At 32.3% G+C, this 17,294-nt stretch overlaps 3 protein-coding genes across 3 annotated transcripts; 1 reads left to right on the forward strand and 2 right to left on the reverse strand.

Annotated features, from left to right (window-relative positions):
• Positions 1-780: 780 nt before the first annotated feature.
• On the forward strand, positions 781-2,262 carry LOC105227595 (mitogen-activated protein kinase p38a). Its single transcript, XM_011207015.4, has 2 exons — positions 781-931; positions 997-2,262. The coding sequence occupies exon 2, from the start codon at positions 1,116-1,118 to the stop codon at positions 2,202-2,204; it is 1,089 nt and encodes a 362-aa protein (XP_011205317.1). The 5' UTR covers positions 781-931; positions 997-1,115; the 3' UTR covers positions 2,205-2,262.
• A 5,119-nt stretch (positions 2,263-7,381) lies between these two features.
• LOC105227596 (exocyst complex component 5) lies at positions 7,382-12,223 on the reverse strand. The gene is made up of 9 exons (XM_011207016.4): positions 12,067-12,223; positions 11,313-12,008; positions 11,033-11,250; positions 9,952-10,545; positions 9,699-9,888; positions 9,206-9,523; positions 8,133-8,373; positions 7,689-7,775; positions 7,382-7,584 (listed from the first exon to the last, which is right to left on the reverse strand). The coding sequence occupies exons 1-7, from the start codon at positions 12,097-12,099 to the stop codon at positions 8,275-8,277; spliced, it is 2,148 nt and encodes a 715-aa protein (XP_011205318.1). The 5' UTR covers positions 12,100-12,223; the 3' UTR covers positions 7,382-7,584; positions 7,689-7,775; positions 8,133-8,274.
• A 298-nt stretch (positions 12,224-12,521) lies between these two features.
• LOC105227597 (hamartin) lies at positions 12,522-17,088 on the reverse strand. The gene is made up of 10 exons (XM_011207017.4): positions 16,931-17,088; positions 16,657-16,847; positions 16,335-16,591; positions 15,824-16,267; positions 15,054-15,753; positions 14,166-14,983; positions 13,500-14,097; positions 13,273-13,430; positions 13,050-13,179; positions 12,522-12,990 (listed from the first exon to the last, which is right to left on the reverse strand). The coding sequence occupies exons 2-10, from the start codon at positions 16,748-16,750 to the stop codon at positions 12,590-12,592; spliced, it is 3,600 nt and encodes a 1,199-aa protein (XP_011205319.2). The 5' UTR covers positions 16,751-16,847; positions 16,931-17,088; the 3' UTR covers positions 12,522-12,589.
• Between the last annotated feature and the right edge of the window lie 206 nt (positions 17,089-17,294).

Genomic DNA, 17,294 nt, shown 5'->3' on the forward strand with positions numbered 1-17,294 from the left:
TAATTAACAAAAATATGTTTCAGTATTTTTTCACCATCAGTATGTACATTGTAATCTTGATACAATTTCGTATGTCAGTATAAATAACACCAAATAGGAAAGCTTACATAAATAACTGTATGTAAGTATATAACGTGCATGTGTGTATTCTGAAAAACTTACATTTCTTTAATTATTCCACAAATTTTTTTTCAACTTAATTGAGATCTTTATTTTATGTGTAATTTCTATAATTTGTACACTATACTAAGCTAACAACATAAAAATGGCGGTTAACAAAAGCTCTTATATGGAGTATCCTGCTAAATTGACAACCTTAGATTGCCGTATGTATTTATATATTAAATATGTTTAGTCTGATTAATGGCCGCAAAACATTACACCTCAAATTTTAAATAAATATTGAAGGTAAAATTGTTAAATTAACAAATAGCAAACACAGCTTAACACGACTCTTATACTTCTACAAATCAAAAAGATACAATATAAGCAGTAATTTTAAAGTAAAATCAAATATTACGCTGGCATCGCCATATGCTTAAACAGACGGAAATAGGCAATCAGCTGTTGTTTCATTTATTCATTCTTACCATGTATATTTTGGAATCACTTTTAAACTACTCTATTGTTAAAACAATATTGCATATGCAATCCTTTGATTTTTCTGTTCAAAGTATACAATTCATTGATTGTTGATCAATACTTCTGTTTAAAGTTTACTATTTTTACAAACAATTCGTTTTTTTCTTTAATAGTTTGGAGATTTTTGATTAACGGCAACCCTACATGTTATTATGATTACAAAAATAAATACACTTGTTATAAGTCATCCGTATCAGCAGCTACTAGTTTGATCATTTCGGAATTTATTAACTTGTATAACATTTTTATATCAATGTGGAGTAAGAGTGGAAATATTAATATAAATACAGTAAGTATAATCATATTGGTATTTATAATTGCCCTACATTGTACTATAAAATTTTATCCCATTAGAACTAACCAACGTACGTACTTGTTGCACACATCTACATTTGTTTGTACATAAATATTTATGTGTAATACCACATTATACAGAATATTTTGTTAATCAATAACGCAACAATATCAGTAAAATGAACTTTTATAAATTTGATTATAACCGCACTGAATGGGAGATACCTGATATTTATCAAAAAGCCCAACCAGTTGGGTCCGGTGCATATGGGCAGGTGATTAAAGCTCTTGTTGATGGTACAGATATGAATGTAGCTATTAAAAGACTGACGCGTCCTTTTCAATCGGCTGTGCACGCTAAGCGTACTTATCGCGAGATACGTTTATTGAAGCATATGGATCACGACAATGTCATTGGGTTACTCGACGTGTTCCATCCCCATGATAAAGATGTAACACTCAAATCATTTGAACAAGTCTACTTAGTAACACAATTTTTGGATGCCGATTTAAATAATATTATCAGAACTCAACGACTTTCAGATGATCATGTGCAATTTTTGGTATATCAAATACTTCGAGGTCTTAAATATATTCACAGTGCAGGCATAATCCATCGCGATCTGAAGCCGTCCAATATTGCAGTTAATGAGGATTGTGAATTACGTATTTTAGATTTTGGACTAGCTCGTCCAACAGAAAGTGAAATGACCGGTTATGTAGCCACAAGATGGTATCGTGCTCCAGAAATTATGCTAAATTGGATGCATTATAACCAAACCGTCGACATTTGGTCCGTTGGTTGTATAATGGCAGAATTACTTACAGGACGCACTCTTTTTCCAGGAACTGATCATATAAATCAATTGAATCTTATTATGGAAATATTGGGTACACCACCTGATGACTTTATGAAGAAAATATCATCAGAAAGTGCGCGTAATTACATAAAATCGCTACCACCGATGAAACGACGCAACTTTAAAGAAGTATTTAAAGGTGCTAATCCACTTGCTATTGATTTGCTGGAGAAAATGTTGGAACTCGATTCAGAAAAACGTATTACAGCAGAGCAAGCACTAGCGCATCCTTATATGGGAAATTATTCGGAACCAAGCGACGAACAAACTTCACCCCTATACGACCAAAGCTTTGAAGACATGGATTTGCCAGTTGAAAAATGGAAAGAGTTAGTCTTCAATGAGGTGAAAAATTTTAAACGGCCTGCATCGTTCACAAAAATGTTAGATGAAATCAAGAAAACATAGAAGCGAGAATGTACATTTTGTATGTATGCTCAAATGGTATTAAATGCTAAAAATACTGGTATTAAATGCTGAAAAAACTACATATATATATATTTATATATATATAAATAATAATAATGTTAATTGTTAATGCAAAAGTTTATTTGTTCATGTTTTTGTGTTTTTACTTTTAGTCATAAATTCAATGTCAGTGCCTTATTAAAATCCTGAAAGCTAACAATATATATTAAATTTAAATGTATTATCTAACGTAGTACAAAAATATGTACATTATACCATATTTATAGTATTTCTTTATACATTTATGTAAGTTTTATGTTTGTACGTATACGTGTATACTGATCCCATTTGTATAGAAAACTAACTTATTGATAATGCTGTTATGAAATAAAAATTTGCTGTCACCTTTTATATATGCATGTATATTATATCTTTATTGCAAATAAAAATTGATAAAAGCGTTATGCGATAATCGTCTGTGTCGAACTTTATCCCTCTCTTTGAATTTGAAATGATACGCTTATATTAAAATCAATGAACGTAAAAACTTTGTGCACTCACGCAATCAGCCAATTTAGTACTTTTACTCAAAATACATATATTTATGCATACATAATATGTAACTTCATGTAAATTTATTACAAGACATATTACTTTTTTGTTGTGGTTACAATAATTGGAATTTTAAAACAAATAACTTCCACATTACTCGCGTTCTCTGCTACCCACATCATTGTACCACGTATCTGCAAAAAGTAATCCAGTATTAACAAGATAATAAAAATAAGTAATTTTCCAGTATTCTAAAATAAACGAGTATTTCAAATCTTACATTAGGAAGAGTGCTGGTGACAAAAACCTCGGCAAGATAAGATTTTCCATCGCTTTCATCAAGCAAACAGCTTTTTTTATCGTCACAAGGATCTGGAGTAATGACGGCGTTTGTTTTAATAGCATTAAATATCCAACGAACGTTATGCCTTAAGTACGAAGTATTTTCCCCTATAACAAAACAAAATGAAAACAAAAATTAATGAATAAATAGTGTCCTTACTCTTGCTCATAAATACACTTTAATAGTTTAAATAATTATTTTTATAAAAAAGGTTTAAAACATGTATTTTCAAACAATGTTAATTTTTGGGATTAAAAATTAAATTTTCAATTCCGATTTTTTAAGATGTTGGCGTTAAAGATTATTTTATTTTTGATTCCGATTTGATTGGGATCATTTTTAATCTAAGATAGTTGGAAATATAAGCTGAAATTTTTATTTTTTAGTTTAATAAAATAGTAACAATTAATCAAATTTCAATCAAAACAAGAGGAAAAATTATAAGAATCACATGTCCAATAAATTTTCAATCTCTGTTAACCAACCCTATTACTAAGAATCGTTACTGAGCTGGAGTCTAATTTTATGATTAATTTCTATATGGATAAACATTTATACTGGAATGTTAATATAACTCCATAAAATGTAAATATGATTGTTGGCATTTCAAATTAACTCTACTAAAAACAAAAAAACACATATTAGTAATACTGGGCGTTGAAGTGTAATCCAGTTGTGTTTTAATTTGAATACAAATGTATAAATATAAATATAAAATTATTAAGTAAAATGAGCAATTTTTAATTCCAAACAATATTTAAATAACCATAATTTCTACCTAAACTCAACGAAGATGAAAATGTGTTACTGATTAAAAAAGGTAATATGTGACATTCTAGCATATTGATATTGTTATATAGGGTTAGTACGTAAATGATTTTTTATTTGAAATAATTAGCTATATGTATATAAAACAATAAATACCTAAATAAATAAACATATATATATATATATATATACATATAGCTTAGTGTGGTATATAATTCCACTCACCGTTGTCATCAAAAATAACTTTTACCGTCACAGTTGAACCTCGAGCCATTTGGCAAGGTATTGCAGAACAGCCTGAAACACTAACATACAGTACATCATACAGAGATCCTAAAAGAATAAAGATATTTCAGATGCTTAGTTGCTTGGCATGCAATAACAATTTTTTAATTATTTTATATGCATTTGTTAACAATTTTGTAAAATTCCGTAAATTACATATATTGAAAATAAATTTGAATTGTAATTATTTCCTCTCAATTTCTATCTCAACCGCTCGAATCACTGAATTTATGTACAGTTTGAAAACATAGGTATGTAAATAAAACATAAAGTCTTTTATAAATTGAATTTATTATCTGCTGTATTATAATTTAGAGGAAAAATATTTCGGATTAACTTTTGTTCACAGTCTATTCTTATTCTCCTTAATATATGATGTTTTCAGACACCAGTTCCAAAACACTAATTTACTAATTTTATGATTAAGTCTAATAAATTTTCTAAAGTTAGCTTTGAAAGATTTCCCTGTTGGGTGTTTAGGTTGACCGGCTTTATCACATACCCTCGTATACTCGTACTATAAGTATGTGTATGCAAGCACAGATCATAACAATTAATATTAAAGGCTATTAAATTCAAGTAGGTAGCAATGAATAGCACTGTTATACTTTTTTTGTGTTTTCTTGATAAGCATAGGTAGCGTTCAGGTGAGCAAATACGTCAATAGTAAATAGCTGTACGTGTCGTTTTATCAGGGAAAAATCTGGATTAAAAAGCAGTAAATCATGAACAACTTTGATTGAATATTTAATACATACATACACACGTAAATATGTATGTATTCATATTTGTAAATTGTAAAAAGCTTTGACAAATGCTGCTTTACACACAAGTGTATTTTTATTGCTAAATAAATAAGGGCTCCAATTGTAATTCTATAAATATATACAAAAAGTAAGGAAGGACTAAGTTCGGATGTAACCAAGCATTTCATACTCTTCCAACATGCCAATACCAAACCCAGGGAAATACTTACAGCGGCATAAGGTTTGTTAGTTATATGCGGTCTTGGGCAAGTTTTCATCCTGTTTGTTATATGGGAAGTAGGCGTGAATTTGGTGGAGATGGGTCGAGTAGGTCCTGAGATATGGATTTTTGATTCATTCACTTTTGACTTCGGCACGTTCAAAGTCCATGAATCTCGTCTTAGTTGTAAAATTGAAAGTCTCTGGCGTATTTATTTAATGATTTATCGCATTTTTAGTAGTTTTTAACAGAACCGATTTCATCAATTTTTACAGTGTCGGTAGGGATTATCCTGAGTGTATTCGGATATTGTACCTGAAGTATTAAGCATCTTCTTAAAACTGTTAGCCCACAGGTGCCTCTGGTTATTGCGACCCCGGTGGCAAATTAGTTTTATTTCCTAATTTAGTGCTTCATTATGGCATTTTATAGATTTTCCTTTAATGTCATTTTGCGTACCAGATGTTCTCACTTTTTGCCAAGGAACGCATGTACCAACTTTCATTAAAATATTTTAATTTTTACTCAAGTTATCGCTTGTACAGACGGACGGACGGGTAGACAGACAATCACTGAGTTTTCAACTCGTCTCATCATCCAGATTATTCATATATAACCCCTTATCTAATTCGATTATTTTCAGGTGATACAAACAATATTTAAGCGAAAAAAACTATTATACTCTGTAGCAACATGATTCAAGAGTATAAATATGTACACTTCTATACTTTTCTCTATCTACATATGTACATACATACATATATTTTCCATATTTTAATTTCGAAAAGAAATTTTACAAATTATAAAAACAATAGCAAAGATATTTAATTAATTGGCATCAGTGACCAAATTTTTATCTTGAGTGTGAGACATTATCTTTTCGTTAAATTATTATAATGAATCCAAATATAATTTAATTAATAACAGCAGATAGAACTACAGTATGCGCAAAATATTGGAGGCCTTAACATTTCGTATACAATTTAGCGTTTAAAAGAAATGAGTTATTGCAATTAAATAGCATAGCCAAATATTCTTATTTATTTCATTTCACTTTATTACTCATAATTATTTTTGTGCTACTATTCACGAATTTTGCTCTCTAAAAACATGTTAACTGACATTTGACGTAAATTTTAGGATCTGCGCGTAATTACTATTGAAAAGGATATTGAATCCTTACTTCGTATAGATATGCGCTTTGTAATCGAAAAAAGATTAATATATATTTTACCCTGTTTAGGGTATAAAAAGCAGATAACATATGTATATGTTTATGGCTAATCGCAGCATATAAGCAATGCCGCCTAAACTAAAAAATTCCCACAGCTTTGTATCATAAATTAAATACCACTTCAAAATTTTCGTAATTCGTCCAATTATTGTATTCAGTTCGTAAGAATATAAATAGGTTTATATTAATGTGTGTATATGTGCAATTTCAAAATATTTGTGAAATTACTGTTAGTCCTACAGATAGATTGATTTTTGGTAGCAATTAAACGATAATGCTTCGTCATTGTTTATACCGACAATACACAGTATTATGAGAACACAGAATATTATTTTGAAATGTTAACGTTGATATATTTTAAATTTAGAAGTTAATGAATAGGATTATCAGAAGATTATTTTCATATTTAAAATAAAATAAAAAATAAATTAACAACTTTTGTATCATAGTTAAAAAGGCTTTACAAAAATATTGGTTTGCGGATTTAGATTAGTTTCTACAAAAAATTCTTTAAGCTAGTTACTCGGGTATAGTAAATATGTACAAGTAGCCTAAAATTATTGCGCTGAACTGGAAGAATGAATTTTAAATGTTTGGAGTGTGACATCGCTTAATTTTCTCAAGACACATTTTGTCCAAATTTAAAATTGAAGTGGTTAAAGTCTTAAAAAGCAATTATCAACTTTTGGAATTTCAAGGAGTCTTAATATACTTCTTAACTTTGATGTTTAATGTATGGTTCCGTTTATATTAGACCTTTCTTATTTATATATACAATGAACAGGGATATACCCTGACAACCTAAGTTTACCACGAAATTCGTAACTCGCAAAAAGTCGGAGACTGTATAAAATATATGTTTGTATATGATCAGCGTGATGAGCTGAACCGATTCATATTGGTCTGTTATATGCGAACAAGTCTTTCTAGCTTTGAGATATCGATTTTGTACACATTATTTTCTAATTGTTCAGATCGGACTACTATAGAATATAGCTTCCATACAAACTGATGAAAATCAAGTTGTAGTGTTATAGTTTCGATGCAATCGAAGTTAACGTTATTTATTATTTTTTAATTTTTTAATACATAATTAGTTATTTAATAAACATCTCAACCTCTGCTTAAGTCCCGTTGCATACGTTACATTGCTTGGTAATGCTCATCTTATCAAGACGCCTCTTAAAATTTAAATTTATTACGTCTGTGCGAGCTTTGTTTGTAATTGAAAACTAAAGATTAATTTTATCCCAAATTCGATACATAAATAGAAAACCGTTTATTATTCTAAATACGCTAATTAATTACTTGTCAAAAACCAGTTTTCTATACTTACCGCAGTCTTCAAAGGGTAGAGTACGCAAGCTTAATAATCTCTTGTAAACTTCTTTTGATGCATTTTGAACATCTATTGGCTCTGCAGCTGTAAATGTCAGCCAAAACACATTACATAAATACATTAATTTTAAATAAAAGAATTTAACATGCATTTTTCTTGCTTTTCGATGCCGATGTCAATAATTAGTTGGCGATGAAGAAGTGTTTACTTTTTACTTAGCGTAACGTATAATGCTTGTATTGCGTTCAATATATAACTGGCGAAAGTAATTTGATTAGGCAGAAGGTAGCACCTGATACGGTAGCGGAATTTCTAGCGATCACAATTGATTAAGCGTTTTGTATTTTTTTTCTTCCTTTCTAACACTAATGCAATACATTCATTTTTCTTTGGTTAATTGAGCGACGCAAATGGAAATTAAAATAATTTTATTTAACTTACCAATTTTTTCGTATGTGATTTTTCTTCATTATTGCTTATATGAGTTTTACATTTATTTTTTTATATTTTGTTATTGCTACAAATATTTTGATTACAGTGCTTATATATGTATAATACATAATAGTATATGTATACTGACGATTCATTCCATAATGCCCTTAAGATAATTCGTGTTTTTAATAAATCTAAAATCGGCGCGTAGCTGTATAAATTGTCGCACAACCGATTTGTCCAAGTAGTTCTGAAATGAAGAAAGCACAATATATATGTAATAACTGCAACATATTCACTTGTGGTTATATTAAAACTACAGATAAATTAGCTATTTGAATGGTTTAAGGGTTATCAGAGGAGTGCGTAGAAAAAGTTAAGCGCTTTTGTTGCATTTATTGGTATAATTAGTCAAAATATTTTATAGTATTACTAAGGAAATTTTAAGAAATAATTGGTTTTACCCATAATCGATTAATTTGAATTGCATCATAAATTTAAAACGCTGTGAATGTGTATGAAAATAATTAGATTCCATTGTTATGACATTTAAATTTATTATTGTTAGACATTCGTTTATGAAGTTTAATCTTTTCTTACAAAAACTTAATAATATTAAAAAATTCAACAACGCCTGCTGTGGTTATAGCGTACATTAAAAACTGTTAAAATAAACTATTCAATACGGTGAAAATATTTTCCATACTATCACAAAAATAATAATCCAAACTAATATTATAAATTTGAATGTATGTGAGCCTGTTTACCACCACCGCCACGAAGATGATCATTATGTATTTAGTTATTAGTTTGTGTTAATAAGTCGAAAATGTTATTACCGGTATAAGAATCCAAGGATTGAGGATTAATTTTGAAAATAATTCAAATATTATTATTATTACTTTTTTTTAACACTGACATACATATGTATGTAGTTAAGCTATCATATTTTATAAGTTGTATTTTGCTAAAATCGGTTTGGTAGTTTAGGAGTTTACAGCGATCACAACGTTACACGTAATTTTATGTACTTAGATAAATAATTTAAAATAAATTCAAACCTATTGTCATAATTTACTCACCAAAGTTTCTCCAGTACAAACTTCCTGCAAATTTTCTGGTTTCACAAGTAAAAGGTTACATAATGCGTGCAGGATATCGAAAAGTTGTGTAACTAATGGATTTTCCAATTCTCGTATGCATTTGCGATATTCATTTACATCACAGATGGCGCACATGGCACCAGCTGTATTGTATTGCATGGTTTGTAAATGATCAAAAATTACACGATGAAAGCGCACACCGACTTCATGTAAGACATTTTGCAAGTTATCACCATCGACACAGCGCTTTGCTTGCTTTAGTGCGGGCTGTAAATTTTGAACAACTTGCAGACAAGCCTAAGAACAAAAACAATAAACATAAAGTAATGTATGTATCATTTAAAATGTTTAAGTTAATAGAATAGCCGAGTTATAAATTTGAAACATATCTCAGCAATAAATTAACTGAATTCCTTTGAGACTTAAATATGTATAATTTATTAATGTGCGTATTCTTAGATCGTTGACTCACTGCTGATGAGATTGTGTCCATATCCGTTTCTGGTTTGTAATCAGTTTTCTTTTGCTCGCTTTGTAAATATAATTTTACCCAACTGATTATAGCATTGATAGACCGCTCGAGCCCCTGATCTAACGTTTTTTCAATTTGCTCCATTAACAAACGTCTTTTGAACATAAAATCTGAATATTTTGGCGTGTTACTGCAATATATACAAACATATTTTAAATCCATTGTAATTGAGTTCAAATTTAAATGCGCTTACATAATGGCAGGGATAACTGAGCTGTTCGAGAGTTTTTCTAACAAATGCACAATTATGTTGGTTTTTTGTACCACATCGAAGAAATAAAGTTGTGGAAAGGCTTTGCCTTCTACTATCGGTATTGCTTGAAGACCTAGTTCTAGCGCATACACTACATGTTCGTGCATAAGGAAACGTAATAAAATATCATTTAACTTAATCACATTGGTGGGTAATTCGATCGCACTGGAGAGTAGACGACAACGTTTAAGTGCAGCTTTGGCCTCCTGCAGCATATTTATGGCTAACTCCTCGCAAAGGAATGTCTCGCCGCCATAGTCTTCGATCTGAGCTATATTGATATTGGCTCGTGTACCTATTAACGCCTGCATATCACGTCTCAGTTCCTGAAAACGTTCTGTTGGTTTTTTTTGGTGCTTTTTATTGACATAAAACCGTTCCAATTCAGTTGAGCATTTTGTTGTTAGGCACCTTGACTCCACTTCCACATAATTCGCCAAATGTTTTGTGAAAATTTGTTGGGTCAACTTTTGTAGCAGGTCGTCGTCCATAGTCGACATGTAAATTTGTAGATCTAAAGATAACTTTAGTGTTCTGTCATAAGAAATCAACCATTAATTTATATTAGGTATTATTAGAAATATTTTGTATTTAATACAAAAACACTAAAAAAAAAACAAGAAAAGCGTTTACATCGGTTGCACCGAATACCCCCGAATACTCGTCAGATAAAAAAGATTTTCATACAAAAACTTGATTTTGATCAGTCAGTATGTAAGCAGTTATATATGTACTATTGAGTTCCGACATCGTCGCTTACTGCAAATGAGCAACTTCTTGAAGAAAATTAAGATGTTTGCAAAATGTCAGATCGATACCTTAAAAAACAGAGAGACGCTTATATACAGAAAGACGGACAGGGGTAAATAGACTCTTCACCCTAGAAATTTATATATATTTTTTGTAGGGTCTCCGACATTTTGGTGTTACAAACTTAATAAAAAACTTCATAGTAAAAAGACTTATGGTATGTATTATATGTAAAAAAATCTTAAATATGCCTCAACTGTTTTGACATTACCTTGAATACAATTCATAAAGTGTACGTAAATATTTCTCCTCGTCCTTTTTATCATCCAATTTAGTTAGAGCATACTGATTGAGCTTCAACTGATAAATGTTGAGAATAAACTTCGACATGACTTGCGCTGGATTGGCAAATACTTTTTTTATAATTTCATAGTGATGTTTGCACATAGGTGTTATACCTATAAATATATCCTTTCCTCCATAAGGAGTCTGTAGCGAAGAAAGTTTGTTTAACACTCTTCATAAATACAAATGATAATAGTTCAACTTACCATTTGGCTTTGTTCTATATAGGCATCGATACACTGTGTATAGCCCTTGAATTGAGATAAAATCTGCGCCAACTTTTTCATTTTTTCAATATCTTCACACTTTTGTGCTGTGGCAAATTCTTCGATAAGACGACGCTCTACGTCATCATACATTTTTTCTATTTTCCTTTTTGAATCGGCAAACTTTTCTATTGGCAAATCTTGTGATATTGTGTAAAGTTTCTGGATCACATCTGCAGCTTCGTAAAGTCGTGCAGAATCGGAAAATATATCGTTGAGTATGGGCCCAGGAATGAGAAACTCAGACATATGGTTCAAAAGTTTTTGCGCCTCCACAGTGCGACTACGAGGCGTATTCACATTTTCTAGTTGTTCACCAAGGTGTATAATTTTACCTGCTACAGAATTGATTTTCTCGTCTAATTGACCGAACCAGTCAATTGCTACTTGATGACGTTCCTGCAATTTACATATTTGTTTTGTGTGTGTTACTTGTTCTTGACGAAGTGACTCTTCTAGCCGTTCGCATTTAGCCTGTTGTTTCTCTTGTAATATTTTCATATCTTTTATAGTTTGTATAAAAGTTTCATGAAGCGCTACAGGATTAAAATCATCCGCATTTTTCCCACTGATGCCAACTTCATTATTAATTCGCCAAGTGAGTCGTTCAATAAATTCCGACACTTCAAATGGTTCCTAAGTAAAAATAAAAAGATATATTGTGGAATTTTGAAACTTATAATAGTAATTTCACCTGCTCAAACTCATCCATATATTGTGCTAACATTTTGGTGTTAATATGTCCTTTGAAAACCACTAATAACAATATTAATTAACAATAGTGTTTGATTTTTCTTTACGCCCTTTTCTACTTATGTTTTGAAGTCAACCTAAATATGTATTATCAGCTGATTGATGTTACCATATTATAAAAATGTATTTGGCAATTGTTATATTTTTCGGGATTAGAGTTACGTTCCACAGTTAACATTTTATGTAACGAAATACAGTTGGAAAAAAAACTAGAAATCAGAATATGAACTCATCATCCACAACTATAGAATCAATTTAATCTTAAAAATAAATTATGCCCATCTTTATATAAAAGATATAATAATTCACATTCTTCTTTGAAAGTTGCTTTTACTTACCGCTTTTGTAAATAAATATTATTTTTATAAAAAAAATCTAAATAAAAGAAGATATTGCTTAAATTTGAATCGCCGTAATACTGCGATTATAATTTAATATTCTCTTTACTAATTTTTTTATCTTTGCTATTGTTGCAAATGTACATGTGGATGAATATGACTGCTTTTTCCACTCAATGATTCGTAGTTTTGTGCCTGAGCTGAGGCGGTCGATGACACTGCTGCTGCCGCTGCAGTACTTGTACTGGCTATAATGTTGATGGCACTAGCTGCAGCGGTCGACGAGGCCGTCATTGCAGAACTAGCCAAATCTGGTGCTGGTAAACGTTTCCCTTCAATAATGTTCGCACTACCCCTAACAACACCAGCGGAAATTCCATTTCCACCACCGCTTACCTCCATTGTTGGTGTTTCAACTAATTGATGCAAATTTCTCAGCTCTGTTGAACGTAAGCTTGCCGACAGACTTTCACTCGATGCTAATGAGGTCGATAAAGGTGAATTTCGATCCATAGACGAAGCTACATCTGTTATAAAAGCGTAAGTTGAAAGTGTTTTATAAGTCAAATTGAATTATTGTATTTACCGGTCTTATCAGTGTCTGGAGAGCAAGTAGTTAGGAATACTCCACCCTGTGGTTTGTACACTGACATCATAATCTTTTCTTCCATTTGCATAATAATGCTTTTCTGCACATCGTACTTTTTGCTGAGCGCCTAGAAATTCAAATTTTCAAAGAATTATGAATATTTAAAATCTATATACGAAAAAAATCAAAAATATGCATTTAATAAAAATTTCATAAACACCTTAAACATTTCCTCGTACTCGTCCTTTACTGTTTTTAACAATCGCTTTTGATCTGTGATAGCTTTATCGCTACTCTGAAGCTGTGCTTGTAGCTCGTTAATTTTATGTTTAGCACTATCCAATAGCGAACTTTTTTCCTCTAAAATGTGACGTAAATCTATAGCATATGCAAATAATTATACATTATTAATTTACCATAAATAATGTAGATCAAAAATTGATATACCTTTCAACTCTTTATTGTAGTTCGTTTGAAGCATATGGTATTCTTCGTCGCGTGCTTTGAAATTATCTATTTCAGAGAGTTTATCGCGGCATTTTATTTGCACCTCACTCATAACTATGAATTCTGATTCTAATCGCGCCAATTCCTGCTTACATTGAACACCTACTTCAACTTGCTGTTGTGCGAGTTGTAACTCTGAAGTTAAATTGAATATATGACCACGCAAAGATTCCAGTTCGTACGTGTCACCTTTTCTGTTTGCCAGCTCTTCATTCAGACGTGTTTGCAAATTTTCATTGGCCTGTCGAAGGCACTCATTTCTCTCTATTTCCCTTTGGTATTTCAACTTGATCTGCGTCAATTCGTCATCATATAACTGTTCGCGATTATTATGTTGCTTTGTGTTCTTTTCAATTTGCCGCACCAGTTCCCTGTTCTTAGCCGTGATACTCTTCACCTGTTCACGCAAGCGATCGCGTTCCATTTCCACACTACGCTTATCACGACTTCGTCCCATTAAACGTCGGTTCCTCTCTGCATGCATTTCTCGGCGATGACGTTCATATTGCAGCTGTAGGCAAATAAGTTGGAATTGTTCCTGCAAATTGATTAAAAAATTGCTTTTGAAAAAGTTAGCAATTTAATATAGGTTTTCAACTAACTCACCTGATCTAATCCAGTTACCATGTCGGCTGTATCTTTTGATCGAATCGCACGCGAAACATACAAGTCGAGTGTCTGTTGTGGGCTCAATATATTAGGTTCATATTTGTTACGAAGGTTAACGCTTTCTAATAGCATTTGAAACAAAGAATATTCATAATTTTGTGGCACAAACTCTATTGTCTGCGTCGAAACGTTGTTGCGATTTTTTACCCTATCGACAGTGTCAAGTATATGCTCTTGTTTAGTCGGTATATCTAACATTTTACCGCTTTTCTGCAAACGGTGCTGAGACTTGTCCGACTTTAAATTGTTTCTCGATAATTCCGCATCAACATCATTTGGGGTTTGATGTAATAACAGATTTATAGCAGGGCACGATCTTGTTCGCCGAAAAGTTCCCACTTCAGCAACATCAGCTTCCTTTTCTTCAGTACATTTACTATCTAGTCCAAATCCCATGCAACTTGAATCATTGTAACAATCGCTAAGCATGCGGATACGACGTTCAATGCCATTCGCAATGAAGAGTTGCATAGATCGACTTGTCGGTATTTGAAGTCCACCTTCGGTGCACATTGATCGATCCGTTTCGTTGCAATTACTACAAATTTTTGTAATACTCTCCAGTGTCGGATACGTGGAGATTGGGGTTGGTACCAACGACCCGGATTGCGCGAAAATGTTTGGTGTGGGTGTTACCGATGGAGTTGGCGTTTGTGTCGATGAAGGAGTGGGGGTGGGTGTCGGAACAGTTGACATGCGCAACTGGTTGCTGCTGGTCATATCATTCAGATCAGTGTCGGGCGTTCCACATTTAGCTAAATTGAGACATAAATATATAATGTACACCTTTTTTCAAACAATGCAGAGTTTTGTTTAGATGCTTACAATTTATTTCGTTGGGTGAACGAAAAGGTCTTTGTTGTTTGGCCAACATTGACTCTATTGTTTGAAATGGACTATGAGAACGGCTACGGTCATGTACGATTTGTTGTATTCTTCTATCGTATGTCGTGGATACGCGGGTCACAACTCGTGTATTAACCTCCTGCTCAATTACCGTCGTCGTCGTTGCAGCGGCACCGCCATCGGCTGCTAAGTCAGGGAAATTAAATTGATTTTGATTTTCTTTACGCAAGGGCGAAGATGGTTGACTAGCAAAAATGGCACGCACTGCATGGGGATTTGCCAGATGCTGTTTAAATTCTTTTAAGTCTTTCATGGGTGTAGTCTCCGGTGTGGCTTCCACAGCGGCTTCAGGTGGCGATGAGCCTGTGAGTCCGGTAATTTGGTTAGTTATTTTCGAAACAGCAGCATTCGCAGACGGCAGCGGTAACATATAAGAAGGCGTAGGTGTTAATGGCATTGGTCCAGATGCTGTTATATCGTTATAAGGGCTCCAAATTGGACCAACACTCGTGCTTCTGTTTGAATCGTAATTATGTTGCCACATAGGTCCATTGCTACCGCGCATATGATCCACATTGTACGCAGAGCTGCTGTCACTACTTTTTTTCGCCTCCAAAGTTAATCTGTCCTCGCCATTTGATTCTAGGAGTCCCCTTAACAATGCTATTGACTGGAAATCCTTTGCACACAGTGAGTATGCATTCAAAAATTAATAAAATATAATAAACGTATAACTATGTTTTATTTACCTGATGAAACATTGGTAGCGACAATCGAGCGCACTCTTCCACAACGTCGTGAGGTTCTTTTTCTTTAAACCGATTGACTTGATTGACTTCGCTTTCCATTGTCGCCGTAACTAACATAGGATGCATGCGCACGGTCTCCAATAATGGCTTGATTGTATGATGAAAAATTGCACCTTTTTCTTTTTTAACAAAATCACTTAAAAAGGCCATAAAGTTACAAGGATACATTCCGTACAGGCGATTAAATAGTATTTGTAGCCCCAATTGTAGGTGAACGAGCTTGTCCTCAGGTAGATATTTTGGATTTTGACAATTCCACGAAGCTAAATGTCCAAACACTTCAAACAACTCACCGAAGAGGTTTGGAACCAAGTTAGGTATAATAGGTAGCAACGTTATTATACAAAGCAATGCGCTCATTAGTTGCACGATGTCTTTCTCCGTCTGTAAGAGTTAAATTTATCATTTCTAACTACAGTTGTCCCTAAATTATTCATGTTAAAATTTGTACCATCAACAGCTTAAAGATATCCTTAATAAGGCGGTGTTTTTCAATTTTGAATAACCAAGTTGGATTGTTGCGTACAACAAAAAATAATAATTTCAGCGCCTGTAAACGATGTGTTTGCAATTTAAGCCATTCAGACACCCTGTCAAAAATAAATATATCATGTGGCGGCTGCACTTTGACCAAAACCTCCATAATTCGTTGGGAACCAGTTTTATAATAGTACTCCATCATGTAGTGCACGGGCCATGTTTCTTTATCTGTGAAAGGATTGAAGCGAAATAGTTAGAAAACAAAATATTGTAAATATGTAAAACAAGCTTACTCTGTGTAAACAATTCGACAAGTTTTCGTTTGGACTCCTCACACTCATGACTTTGATTGGACTCCAAATCGGCAAACACTTTTTCCACATTCATACTAATTGTTGACGTTGATTCCTATTAGCTGCGGCTTTACAACTTTGGTATTTTAATCCGACTACGATTGTTCATCTACTTCCTGTTTAATTGTATCCTACATAATTGTAAACATTTACAAAGATACATGTATATCTGCGCACATTAGCAAAAGCAATAGTCTTCAAATATTTTAATTACATTAGGTAGTTTCGTCATATCCTCCAGAAGTTCGGATTTAGATTTATATTCAGATCATGCAGAAAATCACTCCCAAAACCTCATTTTAACTTTTCATTCACCAACAGCAGAGAACAGTGTAGCGAATTAAAGAGGAAGAACTAATTACCAAAGAACATAGAAAACAGATTTTGCAAATGTCATATAAAGAATAAGTTGATTAGAAATGTAACAGAAAATAGAATAAGACTACAGTAGTGCCACCTTCACCCTGTCTAATTGTATTTAATTTGTCTATATCCGTATTACGTTTATATACAAATTTATATAAGCACTATAAATTATTCTTATCAATATAATAAGTTTTCCAAAAGCATACAAGAAA

Source organism: Bactrocera dorsalis, unplaced genomic scaffold, assembly GCF_023373825.1.
Source record: "Bactrocera dorsalis isolate Fly_Bdor unplaced genomic scaffold, ASM2337382v1 BdCtg013, whole genome shotgun sequence".
NCBI lineage: Eukaryota > Metazoa > Arthropoda > Insecta > Diptera > Tephritidae > Bactrocera > Bactrocera dorsalis.